The sequence below is a fragment of the Mesocricetus auratus genome, unplaced genomic scaffold (assembly GCF_017639785.1).
Source record: "Mesocricetus auratus isolate SY011 unplaced genomic scaffold, BCM_Maur_2.0 Super-Scaffold_100066, whole genome shotgun sequence".
In the NCBI taxonomy this organism is placed as follows: domain Eukaryota; kingdom Metazoa; phylum Chordata; class Mammalia; order Rodentia; family Cricetidae; genus Mesocricetus; species Mesocricetus auratus.
In genome coordinates this window covers 2,291,790-2,310,057 of record NW_024429235.1, presented here as the reverse complement: position 1 = coordinate 2,310,057, position 18,268 = coordinate 2,291,790, and the positions used below count along the sequence as shown (strand labels likewise).

General features: G+C 56.1%; 2 protein-coding genes and 1 long non-coding RNA gene across 9 annotated transcripts; 1 reads left to right on the top strand and 2 right to left on the bottom strand.

The window, feature by feature from the left end:
- Window positions 1-231: 231 nt before the first annotated feature.
- Window positions 232-14,572, bottom strand: Znf219 (zinc finger protein 219). 6 transcript variants are annotated; one of them, XM_005087023.4, is made up of 5 exons: window positions 14,380-14,572; window positions 3,629-3,717; window positions 1,932-3,357; window positions 1,533-1,664; window positions 232-1,302 (listed from the first exon to the last, which is right to left on the bottom strand). In XM_005087023.4, exons 2-5 carry the CDS (start codon window positions 3,632-3,634, stop codon window positions 689-691), a joined length of 2,178 nt encoding a protein of 725 aa, XP_005087080.1. In that variant the 5' UTR covers window positions 3,635-3,717; window positions 14,380-14,572; the 3' UTR covers window positions 232-688. The 6 variants fall into 6 exon arrangements, with proteins under 6 accessions (XP_005087080.1, XP_021079218.1, XP_040592644.1 ...); XM_021223559.2 differs by lacking the exon at window positions 14,380-14,572 and adding an exon at window positions 8,642-8,962; XM_040736710.1 differs by lacking the exon at window positions 14,380-14,572 and adding an exon at window positions 8,163-8,190.
- Tmem253 (transmembrane protein 253) lies at window positions 10,368-13,913 on the top strand. 2 transcript variants are annotated; one of them, XM_040736711.1, is made up of 7 exons: window positions 10,368-11,042; window positions 11,159-11,296; window positions 11,572-11,682; window positions 11,769-11,825; window positions 12,387-12,500; window positions 12,578-12,724; window positions 13,050-13,603. In XM_040736711.1, exons 2-7 carry the CDS (start codon window positions 11,189-11,191, stop codon window positions 13,116-13,118), a joined length of 606 nt encoding a protein of 201 aa, XP_040592645.1. In that variant the 5' UTR covers window positions 10,368-11,042; window positions 11,159-11,188; the 3' UTR covers window positions 13,119-13,603. The 2 variants fall into 2 exon arrangements, with proteins under 2 accessions (XP_040592645.1, XP_040592646.1); XM_040736712.1 differs by lacking the exons at window positions 10,368-11,042; window positions 11,159-11,296; window positions 11,572-11,682; window positions 11,769-11,825; window positions 12,578-12,724 and having other exon boundaries at window positions 12,318-12,500; window positions 13,050-13,913.
- Window positions 14,573-14,929: 357 nt separating the features above from the next.
- LOC106022626 lies at window positions 14,930-17,491 on the bottom strand. The gene is made up of 2 exons (XR_001197553.3): window positions 16,334-17,491; window positions 14,930-15,103 (listed from the first exon to the last, which is right to left on the bottom strand). It is a non-coding gene; the product is annotated as an uncharacterized LOC106022626 (long non-coding RNA).
- Window positions 17,492-18,268: the final 777 nt, after the last annotated feature.

Genomic DNA, 18,268 nt, shown 5'->3' with positions numbered 1-18,268 from the left:
GATGGTCAGAGGGGTCCAGCGTTAAGCAGCGTTGTCTAGTGAGGTCCTCAGGCTGGGGAGGCCAAAGAACCCCTTAGGCTACTTGTTTGAATGCTAATCTTAAGGGCCCACCCAGAGTTACCTCTATTCTGAAGTCTGGAGGTAAAGCAAAGCTTTGAACTTGCCAAGTTCATTGATAATCAAGTGCCTAGGGAGACCAAAACACAGGCAGGCAGACAGACACACAGGGCCTTGTGCCTCAAGACACCTGTTTATTGGGGACATGACTCTTCAACAGGGATGACAGGAATCGTACCAAAAATAGCGACGTCTACAGGGCCCCTGACAGGGCTAGAAGGGTACAGTGCCCCCCACCCCCACCCCTTATACAAAAATAAACTCTCATGCCTACGGACCAGCAGAAACTGGCAGAGGGGCTCCTCCACGGGAGCTCGGCCTCCACCAGCCCTAGGACCCCGTTCTTTGACCCTCGCCTCTGCCGCTTCTAAGGCACTGTGACTCCCCTGGGCTGCGTGGGAACTGCCTGCCCACCTCCTTCCCCCACTGCCCACTTCACCTCTTGGTCCACCTTGGGCTGGGATGCGGGTCCCATACTGCTCCCTGCTGGCTGTTCTACCCAACTACCTCTAAGCACTTCCCCGCTCCCGCGGGGTAAGCTTACTAAGCTACTCGCTCCTAAGAGGGCGCCCTACCGTTCTTGCCCCCCAAGGCCTGCCTCTCCAGATCTAGACAGCCCGGGGCTGCCCTCCTCTTCCAGGGGAGGGCTGGGAGGCGTCTCTCCTGATGGTGCTCGGACATAGGGCGGAGATGTGTCAGCCCGGGGCTGCCGGCGGCCCCGAGCCCGACGGCTGTGGTGCACTTGCAGATGCAAGGCCATGAGCTCAGGAGCTCCGGTGGCAAAGGGACAGAAGAGGCAGCGGTGAAGGGAACCCCCTGGCCCGGCTTCACCTCCCGGGCCCGCCCGCAGGGACAGGTCCAGGGGCTCGGCCTCACCACCCCGCCCGTTGCGCAGGGTCCTCCCAGGGCTGGCAGGCTTCCTACGGGACCCGGCTCCGGTGCTGCTCGAAGGAGGCCGGGTGCTTGGAGTGCCCTCCACCCAGGTGGCGGAGGCCTGAGTTGGCTTGGCTCCTGACTGCGGCTGCAGCGAGGCTGCGCCCCGCGGGGAAGGGGGTGGGGGTTCTGGAGGAGGCCCAGGACCTGCACTGCTCCTCTGCTCTCGGTGGTGGCGCTGAAGGTGATACTTGAGTGAGCCCGACTGGGTACCTGCATAGTCGCAGTGTGGACACTTGTAGGGACGCTCACCTGGGGAGAGGGGGTCAACAGTAGGTCATGGGGTCACTGCGCGTGCACGCACCCCACACACACCCACTGCCGTTTTGCTCAATTTACAAACCACCCCAAAGCCCAGGAGCAAATGTTGACTCCCCAGTGACTTATGAGAGTCTGAGCTGTCCAGCACGACTTCCTGCCTTCTGGTTGCTCTCACCTTTCTTCTCCTAGACACCCCGCCCCCAGGAGGAACGCTTCCTCACCTGTGTGCACGCGGAGATGCACTTTCAGGTGATGCGCCGAGCGGAAAGATTTTCCACAGAAGGGGCAGTCCTTGCCAGTGGCCCCACGGCCCGTTTCGGATCGGGTTCCTCCAACCAGCAGCCCGTTTTCCTCTGTAACACGTTAAAAGGAAGTTACAGGGTCCCGCTGTATAACGTACTCGTCATACCCGCCGTCTCTCTGGGCCCGAGAGGAAAGAGGGTTAGGGGGAACGAAGATTTGTTAAAGCACTAACCCTTAGGAAGCCACAAGGCTTCCCAGTAGGAAAAAGGAAAGCCGAGAAGACATGCCAGACAGGTCTTTTAGAAAGGAAACTACAGGGAGTGGTGGCCCACGTGTTGCGAACCAAAGGCAGGCCGGAGCGAGCAGTGCGGACATACCTTGGGTGGCTGTGGGTCTTGCCTGGGCCCCCGCGGCGGGTGCAGCCTGTCCTGACCCCTCACCCGGGTGGGGGTGCAGGGGAGTCAGAGTGCCCAGCGACCTGCCCCGGGCCCAGCCCTCCTCTTCCGCCTCCACCGCCTCCTCTTCCTCCTCTGCGTCCTCTGTGCGGTGCCGCCGGGCCCGATTGGGAAGAGCTGAAGGCAGCGGGCGGAATCCTCCTCCGTAGCTTCGGCCGGCTCCAGGGTCCGCACCCTCACCATTGGGTCGTACTTCCCCGGCTCGTACACTCAGGTAGCCCAAGAGGCTCGGGGGCTCTCGGCGCTCAGCCGGGGTGGGTGCTGGGGCCAGTAGGAGCGCAGGACCCAGTGGCTCATAAGCCAGCAGGCTCAGGTCAGGAGGCTGAGGGGCCCTGGCAGGGGTAGAGCCGGGCCCCGGGGCACGCAAAGGACCCAGCTTGCTGGTGTGCACCTTCATGTGGTTCTTAAGGAACCAGGGCTCCTTGAAGCAGCGGCCGCACACAGGGCACGCGTGATCAAAAGAGGCCTTGTGCTTGCGCATGTGACCCTTAAGAAACCAGGACTGCGTAAAGCTCTGGCCGCACACCTGGCAACGGAACTCAGGTGGCGCAGGGGGTTCCTCCGGAGGTGCAGGAGTCGGGGCAGGGTTCGCCTCGCGTTCAGGCTCAGGCCTAGGTTCAGGTTCAGGCTCAGGCTCAAGGGCAGATCTGGGTTCTGGCTGGGGTGGAGGCTGGGGTTCGGGTGTCGACGTAGCCGCCAGGGGGCGCTCGGAAGCCCCGTGGGCCGTCAGACTGTGGTGCAGCAACTCCTCCTCCTGGCTGGAGCCAAAACTGCACAAGCTGCACTTCCAGGGCCTGTGCAGGATGTGCAGGTGGCGTTCCCTCTCCGCGGAGGTGCGAAACTTGCCTTTGCAGAAAGGGCAACGGAAGGCAGACGAGGAAGGAACCTGCGGGCTCGCCAGGCCCTCTGTGGCAGGGGTGGCCTGCATGCCCCCTGAGCTTCTGGCTCTCCCCAGTTGGGCTTCGCGTAGCAAGGCGCGCTCCTCCAACTCCAGCAACAGGCGTGCAGCAGGGCTTCGTGGGCGCTCCGGCTGGTGCGTTCGGAGATGTGAGCGCAGCAGAGCACGCTGCGCGGCGCGGTGGCCACAGTGTGGGCACTGGAAGGCTTGGGCGCCGGGGTGGGCTCGCAGGTGCAAAGCCAGGATGGAATTGAATCGGAAGCGCTTTCCGCACACAGGGCAAGGGAAGCGCCGGTCGCCTGCACGAGTCTCAGACCAGCCCACTGCTCCCATTCCAGGCGACCCGGTGCTCACACCTGGTCCGTTGGAGTAGTGCTGCAGATCCAGCTCGCCGTCGAAGGCTGGTGGGGAAGGCTCTAGGTGGCCGACCAAGATGCGGGGTCGTGAGCCCTGTAGGGAAAGACAAGCGTAGAGGAGAGGGCGGAAAGGGCCTGTCTATGGAAAACGCAAGGGTATCGAGGGCACGAAGGACGCAAAGTGAGAGTGTGTTGAAGGCTGGGGTACACTGGTGCCTGTCACCTCCGGAAGTTGTGGGATAGACGGAAGTTAGGTGCTGGGGCCAAGCTACTAACGTCTATTACTATGCTAAGAGGTAACAGTGCAGACCGGAGAGGGAGAACCGTTGAAGGCACTTGCGGGTCAAGGCCAGAGCTCCACTCACCTCCATGGACCCCCTTCACATTCTTTGGCTCTGAGGATTGGAAGGAGGAGGAAGGGAAGCTGCTAATGAAGGCAACAGGTGCGGAGGTGCTAAAACAAGACAGATTGATTGGAGGAAAGATGAGCCCTGGCTTTCAGCAGTCAAGTCACCCCACTTTGCAGCCTGTATTCTTACAGCCCATCCCTTCTCCCTACTTGGATCCTGAGGTCTCACGTGCTTCCTATTCGATGCCCTCAAACCTTTATCGGGCAATTTGTACGAAACGCCCAGAATTCTTCCCCCAAATGATGCTTTAAACATCTAGTCCAGAAACACCATCAACGCACGCGCGCGCGCGCGCACACACACACACACACACACACACAATGTGGGAGGCCATCACAGTATACCCTCTTCCACTTGCACTGGGCTGCACCCCTGGATAAACAAATGTGGAGGGCTAGCCGTACTCCAGTTATCCAAGTGCTATATACCAGCTCTCTCTCAGACCCGGGGCCAGACAGCCAAAACCCCTCCAGGTTCCTCCTCCTCCTCCTCCTCGCTTTTGCCGGCACCCAGAGTCTTTCTGGTCTTCCCTCTCCCCCCTCCCCCTTCCTGGATTCCTGATCCATTCATTTCCATTCATTACAGAGACTCATTCATGCATGGGAGAGAAACACCTCCCAGCAGCGCTGAGTCTGGAGACGGAGGGGGAGGGGCGTGAAGGGAGAGCCAGCTACAGAGGGAATGAAGAGAGTTGGGGGAGGCGTGGAAGTTAGGGGGCACTACCAGCCTAGGGGAGGGGTTAGGAGCTGCAGACCCCGCTGAGGTTCCACCCCGTTTCAAACCTTGGAGCCAGTGGTTTGATGGGCCATCTCAGCCCCTTTGTCCGGAGCTGTTCCGAGGCAGGCTTTCCTCCTCTCTGCAGGGGAGAGGCTTCCTCACACAAGAGGAGGATTACACTGGCTCTGAGCTCAAGAGGCTGGAGTGAGGGACGGGGGGCGGGGCCTTGCCATCTGCACAGATAGGGGGGATCCACACATGCTCTGAGCAGGAAGGGGTTAAAAGTCTCCATCTAAAATTCCCTGTCCCTCACAAGTGCTGCACACGGCAGGCAGGGAGGAGGAGAGCTGAGGGAGAGGATGGCGAGGGGAGGGGGTCTCCTGACAAGGTCATGGAATTAAGACTTGTGGATGGCCAGAAGTCATCCTCTGTTTTCCTCCTCCCAGACAGAAATGTATCTGGTTCAGGCTAGATGAACTTGGGCCTAGCTTTCTTAAACCTCAGACATAATATTTGATAAAGAACTTCCTTACAGTGAGACTTATGAAACTGAATTGCTAAGAAAGGACTCCAAGCATTGCTTTACTTGCGAATCTTTAATTGAGGTGAACTGGGCCAGGAGTGAACCCTGCTTATCAGAGAAGTCTGGGGCTTTAAAAGCGTCTTTAAGCTTTCAGCACTGAGTGGATGTGGCCAGACAGACTCTATGAAGGGGCAAACACCTGTTACACGCAGGCTCTGACCTTCGAGAGCATTATCAGATACATTAACAAAAATGTCCTGTCCAAGTGTCACCGGACAGCCACTGCCACTTAATGTGTGGTTCTGTGGGTCCAAATTCAGGCATCCATTCTTGTCCTATGGATCCTCCAAATAAGCCCTTCCCTGGGACCAACAGTCTGTCCAGGCTCACTGAAAACTGCACAAAGGTGAATCAGAATAAAACTCAGAGGTACAACCTCGAGTAAATCACTGAGTTTCTCTGTTCGCCGTCCATGAAAATGAGTTATAATAAATTTGCATGTGTAGTCTCTGCCAAATTGAAAGTTGCCTGGTTTTAAGTCACAAGACTCTTCCAGCCCCCAAGAAATGTTAAAAGAAATGGCCTTTCCTTCAGTACCATGGAGAGTGCAGTGGGCTACCAGAGGGCCACTTTGGCTACCTCAGTGTCACAGACAGAGCTAGGAAGCTCTAGAGAGGTCACATTGGCCATTTTAGCACCAAAGAGAGGACATGGAAACTAGTGGATGAGGAAAAAAAATTCCTGTTTGGGGACTATGGGAGGGTAGAGAAACGATGGAGGACTTGTTACTCTGGCCTTTTGGATGTCATTGAAAACAGAAAATACACATACCTAGAAAAATTTTAATTAGCTATACAGAATGTCATAACAGTTACAGTTTGTACATCCTGGAATGAGTTACTGAGACATCGTATTTGAGCCCATCACATTCTGTTGCTTTCCTGGGGATTCCCGGAACATCCTGGTGTACGGCCAATCTGGTATATTCAGAGGAAGCAGATGGCCGGGAGGGGTGTGTGTGTGAGAGAGAGAGAGAGAGAGAGAGAGAGAGAGAGAGAGAATACTGCATGGTCATAGCTGACTAACCTATGGGCACATATTCTGATCCTGAGGAGATTCTAGGGCCTCTAAAATTGCCTGTAAAACACCAAGCAAAATATCTCAAAGGAAAATGGCCTAATATCTGAGCCAAAAAAGCAGAAACACGGCAAGGCTTCCTCCCCTAAACAACGACAGATCTCATACTTTTGCATGCAGCAGTTCCCAGGATGGAAAGCTGTGACACCTAAGAAGGCAAAAATGTAGTCTGAATTTCTCCTCAGAGGAAGCTTCCCAGCAGGTGGCCTAAAAAATCAGTAAAATCCACCGGGACATCCTAGGCCCAGTCAAGATGGCTTCCGTCATCTTTCCATCAAACCAGGGCTCAGGCACCAGAGCTCATGAATCACTCTCGATTGAGGAGAGCACCAACAGGGAGGGTCTGTGGCCTGGTGTGGAACCTAAGTCAGACATATTGTCTGTGGACAGTCCTCACATATTTCTATACTCACTGCTTAAACGCCACCCGAGCCTTGGCCAGAGAGTAGCACTGACCTACTTTTCACACCCAGTGGGAATCAGGGGTTATCTCGCTCCTGGTGTATTTTTTGCAGAGATGCAGGACCCAGCGTTACAAATTAGAGATATTTCCAAAGCAACAGGCCAATTACTTTTACACTCCAGGAGAGCTGATGCGGAAAGGGGTATGGACCACCAGATCTTATGGAGGGTGAATGGAAGGTGCAAGGGCTTACATTCCGACCAGCTAAATGAAGGGCCAAGGGGTCCCCCACCCTCACTGCAAACCCTGAGACTGGAAACATTTTAAGGTCAAGTGTTCAGTGCAGAGGATCAGGGAGGGTCTCTGGGGCCTAGCTGTGGGTAGGCCTCTCTGGCTCTGCTCATCCCCAACACACAACACACGCTTTTCTTTCTCCTTTTTGGCAAGCTCCCCTCTCCTGAACCAGCTAATGAATATGAGATTAAATGGGCAGCGAGTTTATTAGACTGTCCAGACTCGAGACCACCTGGAGAACACACACATGCCAGCAGCTCACTTTTAAGGTCCCTCCGTGGTTCTGTGAACCTCACTGCTCTGAAAGCTGCTTCCAATCCACACCATGCTGAACCTTAAACACCTTTCAGAGGGAGACAGGGGGGCATGAAATTTCAGTCATGGGCTCCCAAACAACTATCGAGAGGTGAGAGGCAGGTACAACCCCCGCACACAGTCTTATCCTAGACCCATGTTCGAGCATGTCCTAACTTGACCCCGATTCTGAAAGTTCTGAGAGCCTAGATGGGGGGGGGGGCGCGCACACACATACACACACACACACACACACACACACACGCACACACACACACACACGCACACAGCCACTTCAAGTCCCTTTAACTAGAGCTGGCCCTAAAAAAGTCAGAGGCGGTGAATGTAGGAGGCTCGGCTCTCAGGCTGGGAGGCGGGCAGGAGCCCCTCTGGGAAAAGAGCCCTCGCAAAAACTGGTGGGCAAGCCGAGCAGGACCTGCGGTCCCACACGAGGAGCTCCGCCAGCACGCCCCGCGCTCCACCCGCGGAGAATAACCCGGGATGATGGGGGCAGGGTCGGCAGGGAGACAGGGAGGCCAGAGCTCAGCTACCCGGGGCCAGGAGAACAAAAGCAGAGTTGCAGCCGCCTCCGCGGCCGCCGCGGGCCGAGCTCTTTGTGACACTTTGTTTGGGACACAGAGAGGAGGCACCCCCATCCTCTCCCCTCCCCCCGCCCCGTGCCCAGCCCGGGCCCGGAGAGTTTGGGCTCCTTCCCCCACCCCCACCGGCTGCGCTCGGGCCGGGGGAGCACCTCCGCTCGGCTCCCCGTCCTCGCGCCGCGCACCCCCGGGGAGCCCCCCGCACCCCAGGCCGCGGCGCCCGGCCTCACGGCCCCTACAAAGCCGCGCGGCCCCCGCCCCGCGCCGCGCCGCCGCTCTCCCCTCCGTGCCGGGCTCCCCGGCTCCCCCCCGCCACCCCACGACCCGGGCCCCCCACCCCCAACTCTCACGCCGGCCCCCGCCGCCCCCACCCCGCCCCCCGGAGCTGCGGGCGAAGTTTGCCGGGGCCGCGCGGCGCCCCTCCCCCGCCCCCGCCCCCTGCACCTGCTCCGCGCGCGCCCCCTCCGGGAGGGGCGGGGAGGGCGGCGGCGGCGGGGGGGCGCGGGGGGAGCGGCTACTCACGAGCCCCGGCGGGCGGGCGGCGGCGCGGGCGGGCGGCGCGGGCGGGCGGGCGGCGGCGGGCCGGCGGCGCGGGCGTCAGCGTTACGTGGGGCCGGGGGAGATGCGCCGGGCCCCGGCCCCCCCGCCCCCGGCCCGGCCCCCGCCCCTCCCCGGCCCTCCGCCCCCGGCCCGGCCCGCATTGTGTACGGCGGGAGGCGGCCCGGCCATTAGCATGCGGGGGGCGGCGCGGCGCGGCGCGGCGGGCTGCGCGCTCGGGCTCCGGGGCCGGGGGACCCCCGGAGCGGCCAGAGGCGGCCGCCAGGGGGTGCGGGCCGCCCGGGGGTTGGGGGGCCGCCGGGGGCGGCGCGCGAGGAGGAAGGGGCGGGGGTGGGGCGCGCAGACCGTTCCTCGAGGGGACTGGAGGAGATTGTGAAAGGTCATCTCGTCCTTCCCCCAGCCTCCGAGCAGGACTGCCCCTCCCACCCTAGACCCGGACATACCAGGGAAGGAGTTGGCTCTGCCGCTGCTTCTGCCCCAACATGCACAGGCTCGGGAAGTTCTTCCTGGGGTTTTATCTCAAAGCCTCTCCCTTACAATTTGTCTCTCTTTTGGGAGAGGAGGAGGAGGAGGGGCGATTATAGAGATAGTTAATGTCTGCCGTACAAGAAACATTATTAAAGTTACTCTTCCGCCTTTGCCGTTCTTGATAAACACTTCTCGCTCCTGCCTCACGAATTCTATTTTCCGTTCTTTAAGACACTTTAATGACTCTTCGATGCAACAATATTTACTGAGTGCTTACCAAGCACCCGGCGCTGTGCTCAACGCTGGGGGGGATGCAGGGAGGAGGGGGATGTGATACTTTTCCCCCGCCGCGATTATAGCCCAAACAGTGGCTGCACACTCCTAAGTGGCATACTCAGATTTAGTCAATATTTACTCGATGCTTGTTCGCGTATTTAGCAGAATGAGATCTTTCCAGTAATCCTCTAATATAAGCTCCCATTTACAGGCAAGAAAAAGGTGCTTGAGGGCTCTCCGTCCACTGGCCTGCGAATTCAGGGATCCTCATCGCAAGGCCTACATCTCAACCTTGCCATTAACTATAAAGCCAGCCCTCTTGGCGACTGAAAAGGGAGGAACCAGTCACAAACAGATGTCTGGTTCCCTTTAAACTGCGATTCCCGATGCCCACGAAATCAGCGTGGACACAGTGCTCCTGTGATGTTGGCTCAGCAGTGAGTAGGGCAGAAGTGGCTATGAGGAAAGTCGCTTTTCTTCCCTTTCTGCTGGGCCTCAACTCCCAGGCATCTTCTGACTCCGTTTTTTTTTCCTATGGTGGTTATAAATCATAATAACCACCTTTTTTTAATGTGGTATGTGCTAGGTTAAACTAATTCATAAGCATTTTCTCTTAATGCTCAAGGCAACCCCATGAGATTGGTATTCTTAATTTCTCTTTATAGATAAGGAAACAGATTAAGCAACTAGACTGAGGTCAGCCAGAAAGATCAGGGACACAAGCACAGGTAGTCTCATGGGGAGACCTCAGGCTCTTTCCTGTGTTTGATCTGTAAAATATACATTCGGGCCAGTTGGTTCTCTTAGTGTGGAAATAACTTTGGGCAGCGGGTACAACTGTTAGGCCTTCTCAGCACCCGTAATGGTGCTCCAGTCACCCTGGAAGCAGCTACCCTTCGGGGCCAAATTGTTAACTCTGCATTCTCAGGGAATAAACGCAAGTTCAAATAGGTAAATGAATGTCACAATAATGTAGCCAAGGTAAAAGTGGCGGAACTGAGGTTCTAGCCCAGGCTGCAGGAACCTTTTTCTCTCAAAAACATTGTTGGTGTAGTATCCTTTCCAAGGATGCACATTTGGGCACCTGGGTGTTCCTAACTGAGTCAGAAACAACCTGCACTATATACAGGGCTTTCCCTCCATTTAATCCACTAGTCAATGTCCAATTCAGAAAAAAAGCCTTCAAGAAAGGAAGGAGAGCCGGGCGGTGGTGGCGCACGCCTTTAATCCCAGCACTCGGGAGGCAGAGGCAGGCGGATCTCTGTGAGTTCGAGGCCTGGCTGGACCGACAGCCTCCAAAACAATACAGAGAAACCCTGTCTCATAAAAAACAAAAAAAAAAAAAAAAAGAAAGAAAGAAAGAAAAAAGAAAGGAAGGAGCGAGGGCTGAGCTCGGCAGTAGCCTGCTTGCCTAGACTTCACAAAGCCCAGGGATGGAGGGAGAAACTGTCCAGAGAAGCCAGGGGAGAAACTGTCCAGAGAAGCCAGGGGAGAAACTGTCCAGAGAAGCCAGGGGAGAAACTGTCCAGAGAAGCCAGGGGAGAAACTGTCCAGAGAAGCCAGGGGAGAAACTGTCCAGAGAAGCCAGGGGAGAAACTGTCCAGAGAAGCCAGGGGAGAAACTGTCCAGAGAAGCCAGGGGAGAAACTGTCCAGAGAAGCCAGGGGAGAAACTGTCCAGAGAAGCCAGGGGACCGCAACCTGAGTTCCAGGAGGAGCCAGCCAGACAGTAACACCACATCTCACTAGGGCAGAGCAGGTAATTTGAGGAGGGAGCCGAAGAACAAAGACTAGATGGAAATAAGGGGAGATTGAGGTCTGGGGTGATTATGTACATAGGAATGAAGTAAGCGAACCCTGAAGGAGATGGGGAGAAATAGGGCAACAGGAAGTGGCGAGGAAGAGTGAGGTGAATGGAGGCTGATGTCTACGTGAGGCCACTCCCTGGGTCCTTAGGCCCTCATGGTGGTGATCTTTGACCCACCACACCTCAGCTCTGACAGACAGTCAGGAGAATTTTGTTGTCTGCACTGAGCTGCTAAGGCCCTAAGGAGTACTGGGACCCAGAGTTCCAACCCCTTGGAGTGGCTGCTTCAGACCAGGTAGGTATAACGTTCCGGGCCTCGACTCTGAACTGGGAGTCGGCGCAGGGTAAGTTAAAGAGACAATGTGTGTTCTCATTTGCTGAACGGTCCCGTGATGAATTTTTCCGATCCAGGAAGCACCGACTGTTACCGTCAAGGGAACCATGGATCATACAGCTGACCTGCCAAGGCAGGAGAGACCCAGCCTTCGTCTGGAAAAGCTACAGCACTGGGCAAGACACAGGCAAAGTGGACAGCTACTGGCGGTGGCGGTGAGGCCAGGTTCCCCTGCTTCAGGCTTTGGCTAACTACACCCTCAATTCCATCCATATTCAGTGAATACAAACCATGTACCAGATGCACTGCTGGGCGGTGGGGGACGGACTATAAAATGAGGCAGAAGAAAAAAATGGCATCACCATTTTAACTGCCTTTTTAAACTTTCCTCTGCTGTGCGTGTACCCAGTTACTGGTATCTAAAGGATGAAATCACCGTGAGGAGAAAGAGAATCCGCAGCCCCCCTAATGACCCGACTCTGGCCCCCAGGTGAGCCAGCTGTGGCTGGCGACAGCCATGGTGCCCTTGACTGCCTTGGTTGCCTGCGTGAGATCTGCCTGTCGTATGGGCACAGCACTACCACTCTGGCCTGCAGCCTCGGTAAGATCCACCTCAAGGGGAGAAAGGAAGGCCCTGGGACCCTCCTCTAAGAAGACTGGAGTTCACAAGTTGTCCTCATCATTTAGGGCTTCCTCACTGGGGTTATCACCCTTGAGCTTCGGAGAGCACCTTGCATCTGGAAGGTGAGAGGGGGGCAGACTACAGGCCTGTCCCCAACACAAACGTGCGTGCACATGCGCGCGCGCACACACAGACACACAGACACACACACACACACACACACACACACACACACACACACGCCCCTCAACCCAAAGAGCAAAGTAAAAATGTCAGAGGCCTGATGGTCCTGCTACAATGTTAGAAGGTAGGGAACTATAGAATTTTGTTAGGCTTTTTCCTTTCTTTCTGTGTGTGTGTGTGTGTGTGTGTATGTGCTGTGGATTGAACCCAGAGTCACGTGCACAATAGGCAAACACTACCCCTGAGCTAATAAAAAAGCCCCAGCCCCCCCCCACCACCACAGTAAGTTTACTCAGGATGGTCTTGAACATATTCTGGAGTCCAGTCAGGCCTTGAACTTCTGATCCCCCTGCCTCAGCCTCCCAGGGGTCAAGGATTACAGGCCTGCCTACCTACACCACCAGTTCTGCCTGAGTTTTGTTTTCAGCTAGGCTGTAGGTGGAGTTTGAGCTTGGAATGAGTCCCCTAGGCTGGGCAGGGCTGAGTTGGCTCACTGGTAGGTGCGGGCCATGATGATATCCAACACCTTCAACCTGATCCTGGGCTTCATCGTGGTGGTGACCGAGGTGACGAAGACAGCACTGGGGCCCGCTCCTACTGCCCCCTCCTCCCAGGTACTGGCGAAGGAGGGGAAAGGTACGGGGGACAGGAAATAGGGATTGTACCCCCAAAAAGCACCCTCACTCTACAGTTGACAGGGTTGCTGGTGCTCAAGGTCAGTGCAGAGGCCTTCGCCCTAGGAGGAGCGCTGGCCTCAACGTACGCCTTATTCTTGCTGAGCCAGAGGAAGCCGGGATGCTTGGCAAGGTCAAGCCTGCACTACCAGGAGCTACGGGAGGTAGGGCGTGCAGGGAGGAAAACGTGAAGCCGAGCTTCCAGCTAATTCTCCTTCTGGCTGTACCGCTCAGTGCCCCTTGAGGGCAGATAGTCGGGCTGCAGGGAAAGAAGGGTTGAAAGTGCCTGTCTCTCTGGCATTGGAGGTTAGTCCCCCTGATGATGGGTGGAAAGGAACTGGGTATTGAATGATTGGGGCTACGAGTGCGCAAACATTAGCAAGCTACCTTAATGTATTATTGGAAAGACTCAAAATGCTGGGAGGGTTTTGTTTCTTATGGGGGAGGTCTCCTTTCTCGACCCTAAAACTTGCTCACATCTGTTTTCAGGGTCTCTCTGAGGTAGAGGAGGTCTCTGGTTTGGAGAATGGTCCCGTGGTGGCTAGCACAGGAAACTGAGTGGGCTGGGCAGGTGCCACCGTCCTGCACCAGGGCGGTCATTCTCCAGACACTTCTGCGTTGTGCCCCTCCCTCGGACTATAACTGAACTCCCCCAAGATGTGCACGAGGCCCGGGGGAGTGCCCTCAGTTTCCCTGCAAACCAGGCCCATGCCTCTTCCCCACTAGAGGAAGATAATGTCACCTCTCTTCTGGTCCTTCTCCCTGGCGTTCTGCGCCTTCTTCCTCCCTGCCTCTCCTCCATCCAGCTTCACGTCTGCCTCGCCTGATTTCGTCTGTTCACCTTTCACAACCCCATCCCACTCCGAGCCCGGTTGCCACACACGCGCGCACACGCACACACGCCCCGCCGACCCAGAATCCGCGTCGGTTGTGCTCCAGGTCTCCCTGGGATCCGGGTCCTGCCTGATTTCCCGGAGACTACAAATCCCAGGATGCCTCGCTACACCCCGCGACCTACTGGAAAATAAAGAGCCTTCCCTCGGCGGCGGGGGCGCTGTGCATCTGCTGAGTGACGCGAGGCGCCGGGAGCGGGGCCTAGCCGAGTCGCGGCGGACGCGACCACTGGCCCCGCGTGCAGGGAGGAGCCGGGCGGGCCGTCGCGCACGGGGGTGGCCGCCGCCGCGGCCAGGCAGCCGCAGCCGCCCGGGGGTCCCTGGCTCCCCTCGCCTGCGGCTGCCGATGCTGGCAAAGGCTGGGGGCCGGCGCCCGGCCCGGGCCGCGCTTCCCCAGGTGCCGCCGCCGCGCCCCTCGCGCCAGTGCCCAGGTTCAAAGTCCTGAGACTTGGAGCGCGCGCGAGAAGGGGGTTGGAGATGATGAGTCAGTGGCGCCGGCCCTCCTCGCCCCCTTCCCCCCTCCCCCCGGGCCGGGCGCTGGAGGAGAAGACGGGCTGGCTGGGCGGGCGCGGGGAGGAGGGGGGCACCGACCTAGGACTTTTCCCGCCTCTAGCGAGCACGCTGGTGGACCGAGCCCGCGTGGCCGCCAACCCTTTCCCAAAGGCGGGAGCAGGACTGCGCAGGCTCGGGCTCTCAGCCGCCCCCGGCGGGCCTTTGATCCCTGCTGCGGTGCGGTCGCTGAAGCTCTGCCTGCTCCGAGCCCACACCGCTTATGACCTCTGCAAGTGTACAAAGATGACAGGCTCGGCGGTTTGCCGGGGGGGAAAAGCCCAGGAAAATGGTGGATCCCGATCACACCGGGGGAGGGGGGGGCAGCCTGGTAAGCCGCTGAAAAGTAGAAATGAACTAGGCCTAAGAGAACTCACCCCAAATTCACATAGTGCCCGGGATGGGTGTTCGCCTCACATCATTTTTGTTCCCACTTGAGAAGGCTTCTTTCCCCTAGAAAATGCTGCTTCTCGGGGCTCAGGCAAGCCCGGGTACCAGTGAGGCTAGAGCGCAGCCTGGCTGGCTTGCCTTGCCATTGCAGTGGCGCCAGCTGCAGATCCTTTCTGTTTGTGACACCTTGGGAGTGGTAATAGTCGCCCTATGACAAAGTTACGTGTGAGTATTAGTGGGTGGAGACAGTTCTGGGATCAGGCTCTGGAATGGAGAGAACCCAATCTGGGCCTCCCCCATTTCTTCTCTCCCCCAATCAAACTGCAGGAATCATGTGCGAAGGGCTCTGAAAAGAATATTTTTCTTCAAAGTCAGGACGCGGTGGCCAAAGAAACTATAGGGGGAATCAGCAATTTGCTGTCCTCCAGCCTTTACCAAGTTGCGATCAGAAGCCCTGAAATTGCATTCCGGATCTTAAGAGATGCTCAGTGAACGTGTCTTGTTAACAATGCTGAATGCTCAAGGCCAAGACCCCAGTGGTTTTATTTCTCATTTATTGTCCAAAGTAACTGACAAGGGGCTTCGCTCATTGTAAGTTATTAAGATCCCTTAGATGCCGGGGCTCGCTTATCTTCTTATTGGCTGCCTGGAACTTGCCATTGTAGACCAGGCCATCCTGGAACTCCGGTTTGATCCGCGTGTTTATAAGTGCTGGAATTAAAAGCATGTGTCACCATGAAGTTTGCACACACACACACACTTACCAACAATGTGAACTACGCATGAATTGTTCGCGGGCCCTGCAATGGTTTTCCCCAAATGGATACGTGTTAACTTCCATCACAATTCGTCGGTCAAAGCAAATCATAAAGCTCAATGTCATCGGAAAGGTAGTGTGGAAGACGAGGGGAAGCAGAAATAATCTAAGGAAAAGGTTAGGAATTTGAACCCTTGATCGCTAAATAGTTGGAACGTGTCTATTTAGCAGTTGCATCCGTTTTCCACTGGTTTAGTTCAGCCAACTTCTACGTGAAATTCCTGATGGGGAAAATAACAAGACTGGGTGTCAGGAAAACCTAGGTGCTGCCTCCGTTGCTTGGGCAAGTAGAATCTGTCTGGACTGTGTTCACGTAGCCATTATAGACCATTTATCCTCTTTACTGAAGCGCAGGGCTAAAACAGCGTCTCACAAGGAAAAGTACTTTAAAATCGCGAGGCACTTGAGAGGTCAAAAATGCGCTGTGTCTAAGAGGGCAGATGATGGTGTGTAAATGAGCGAAGCACACAGGGACTGCTCGGTAACAGGGCGGGAGGGAAGTCAGTGGCACACACCCATTCACACCTACGGGTGTGTGCACTCCACACCAGCTGCTGCCACGTGTGGCTGTGCGAGGGAAGTCAGAAATTCTGACTCTGTGTGCAAAATATTCTGATTTTAAAATACGAACAAAATGAGATACCTTTTAATTCAAGGGTGGGATTCAGCCTGGAGTACTGTGGATTTAAACGTCAGGTTCCGCGTTATGCAAATGATATCGCAAGGATTTGCTTTGAACCCCAGCACTCAGGAGGCAAAGGCAGGAGGAGCACTGTGAGTTTGAGGCCAAGCCTGGTCTACAGAGCGAGCTCTGAGACAGCCTGAGATACACAGGGAAAACGCTGCCTTGAAAAACCAAAACCAGCAGCAGAAGGAATTCTGGTTTGGGGCGTACTACATGGTTTGTGTAACCCGTGTGAAACACGAGAGTGTTGGAGGGGTCACGCATGAAGTCCCCCTCTCCACAGCATTGCTTTTCAGGAAGGGGTCACTGTGCCTGCTGGGGCTCTTTTGCATGTTTGATTTTTGGTGGTCGGGTGGGGGTGGCACGGGAATGTGGAGCGGCCGGTGCATTAGCATGTAAATCCGGAGCTCGCCGCCGACGCTCCTCCTCCGGCCATTACCTTTTGCCTGCTGCAAGCCGAAACTGAGCTTTCTGCGTTTCTCTCGACTCCCCCTCCACGCTGGCCGGCCAGGAGTCCTGGCTGCTCCGGAACAGCTTCTGCGTTTCGGCCATGCTCCTAGTGACCACCCCGTCTGCACCCATCTGGCAGCCTCTATGGAGGTCACCAATTTATTTGAATCAGAACTTAACAAAAAAGAGATTGTGACAAGGCCCCTGCTGACGTCAGCCTTTAGGGGTCATGACCCCCCTTTTCTCTTGGTTTTGCCCAGTGAAGAGACAGTTCGTGTTGGGTGGCTTCACGGGCACCTCGAGCCTATGGGGGGGGCGGGGGACAACGTTATTCTCATCGAGACTGCGTCGTGTATGCTAACTTTGAATACACCGAAGGCAACTGACGATATTTCCCAAGTGAATCCCTTTCCGTTTCTCGACCTGTTTTTCTGTTTTCTTTCCTTTTTTTTTAAGTCTCAGGTTGAGTCCTCTGCTGCCCCCTCGTGGCCTCGTGTGGCCTGGGTTGAGGTCTCGCGAAGTGTCTTCCTTCTAGACATGGCGTTAGGAAGCGCTCTTAGCTGGGGCGAAGAATTTCCTCTCCACTGTGAAGCCTCGACAGCGTTCCCCACCCCGGCCTCACGAGCCCTTGGGCTGCGGGGGACCCTGGCCTCCACGGGCACTGGGCCTTCTGGCCACCCGCACCCCGCCTCCAAGCGGCTTGCACATGTCTGGCCCCTAGATCAGCAGACTCATGCCCAGCCGCACAGGAAGGGGGACCTGCCTGTTTGGCCTAATTAACGCGCCTGGAACGGGACTCTCGTCGTCTTAGTGCGAGCACCCCCGTGTGGTGTCTGGCGCCATGTTCTTGTCTAGGCAGGCTTGTTGCTCTATGCCCATGTCCTTTATCTTGGGCTGGCCCAGATGCTTCAGATCCGATATTCTGTCCTCGTTGCCGAGCAGGACGGTAGGTGGTGGGGTGGTCCCATAGTGCCAGTTAGCACAAAGGGGTCTGCAAACTAGTGATTCAGGTCTGTCGCTGGGAGACGGCCCTAAGCTGGACTGAGAGAAAGCGGGGAAGCGTGTTCAGTTGGCGCTGTTTCTGTTTTCATTACAATATTCAGATAGCATCCAAAACACCAGCATTCATAAAACACCAGTTGCTGGGTCTGGTTAGGAGTGCTCTTAACAGCGCGTGGATGGTGCCCCACAACTGCCTGTAACTGTAGTTCTGCACATGGTGCGCACATACTCAGGCAGGCTCGTACACAGACACATAAATGAATGTAAAGCTTAGAAAAAAGTTACCGACGCAGGCTTAGAACTGTCCCCCGCTGACTCCTCCATCCCTCAACCCCAGCCTTCGACTACAAGAAGAGCTAAGTGCAGCATCATGGGCCTGAAACTCCAGCCCTCAGGAGTCCAACCTAGGAGGACCCTGAGTTCAAACCCAGGCTGGACTATATGAATATAAGGTGGGTATGCACGGATGTCTCTCTTAGCCTGTTTTCTCCCTATAACTGAGAGGAAAGGGCCTGCCTGCTGGTGTAATTTCCTAGGCCCATGGCCAGGAGTGAGTAGCCATAACTAGAGATAATTACTATGAATCTTTTGTTTGTTGTTCCATTATCTAATAATACAAGGGCAGAAAGGTGGCCCACTCCTTTAATCCCAGCACTCGGGAGGCAGAGGCAGGAGGATCTCTGTGAGTTCGAGGCCAGCCTGGTCTACAGAGCAAGTTCCAGGACAGCCTCCAAAACAACACAGAGAAACCCTGTCTCAAAAGAAGAAAAAAAAAAGATAGTACACATTAAAAATAATATATCCATACATGGGTGTCATCTACTGTTCTTTTGCGTTCCTTCTTTCCCCTTTCCATCTTTTTTTGTGTTTTTGTTTTTATATTTTATTTATTTATTGTGTATACAGCCTTCTGCAGGCCAGC

Bases quoted from the DNA above. Each gene is read 5' to 3' on its own strand.
- Tmem253 (XM_040736711.1), top strand. From the start codon at position 11,189: ATGGATCATACAGCTGACCTGCCAAGGCAGGAGAGACCCAGCCTTCGT. The intron at 11,683-11,768 runs GTAAGATCCACC...CTCATCATTTAG, and splicing joins CACTCTGGCCTGCAGCCTCG to GGCTTCCTCACTGGGGTTAT. The intron at 12,725-13,049 runs GTAGGGCGTGCA...ATCTGTTTTCAG, and splicing joins ACTACCAGGAGCTACGGGAG to GGTCTCTCTGAGGTAGAGGA.
- Znf219 (XM_005087023.4), bottom strand. The intron at 1,665-1,931 runs GTATGTCCGCAC...AACGTGTTACAG, and splicing joins AAGACCCACAGCCACCCAAG to AGGAAAACGGGCTGCTGGTT. The intron at 1,303-1,532 runs GTGAGGAAGCGT...CCCTCTCCCCAG, and splicing joins GCATCTCCGCGTGCACACAG to GTGAGCGTCCCTACAAGTGT.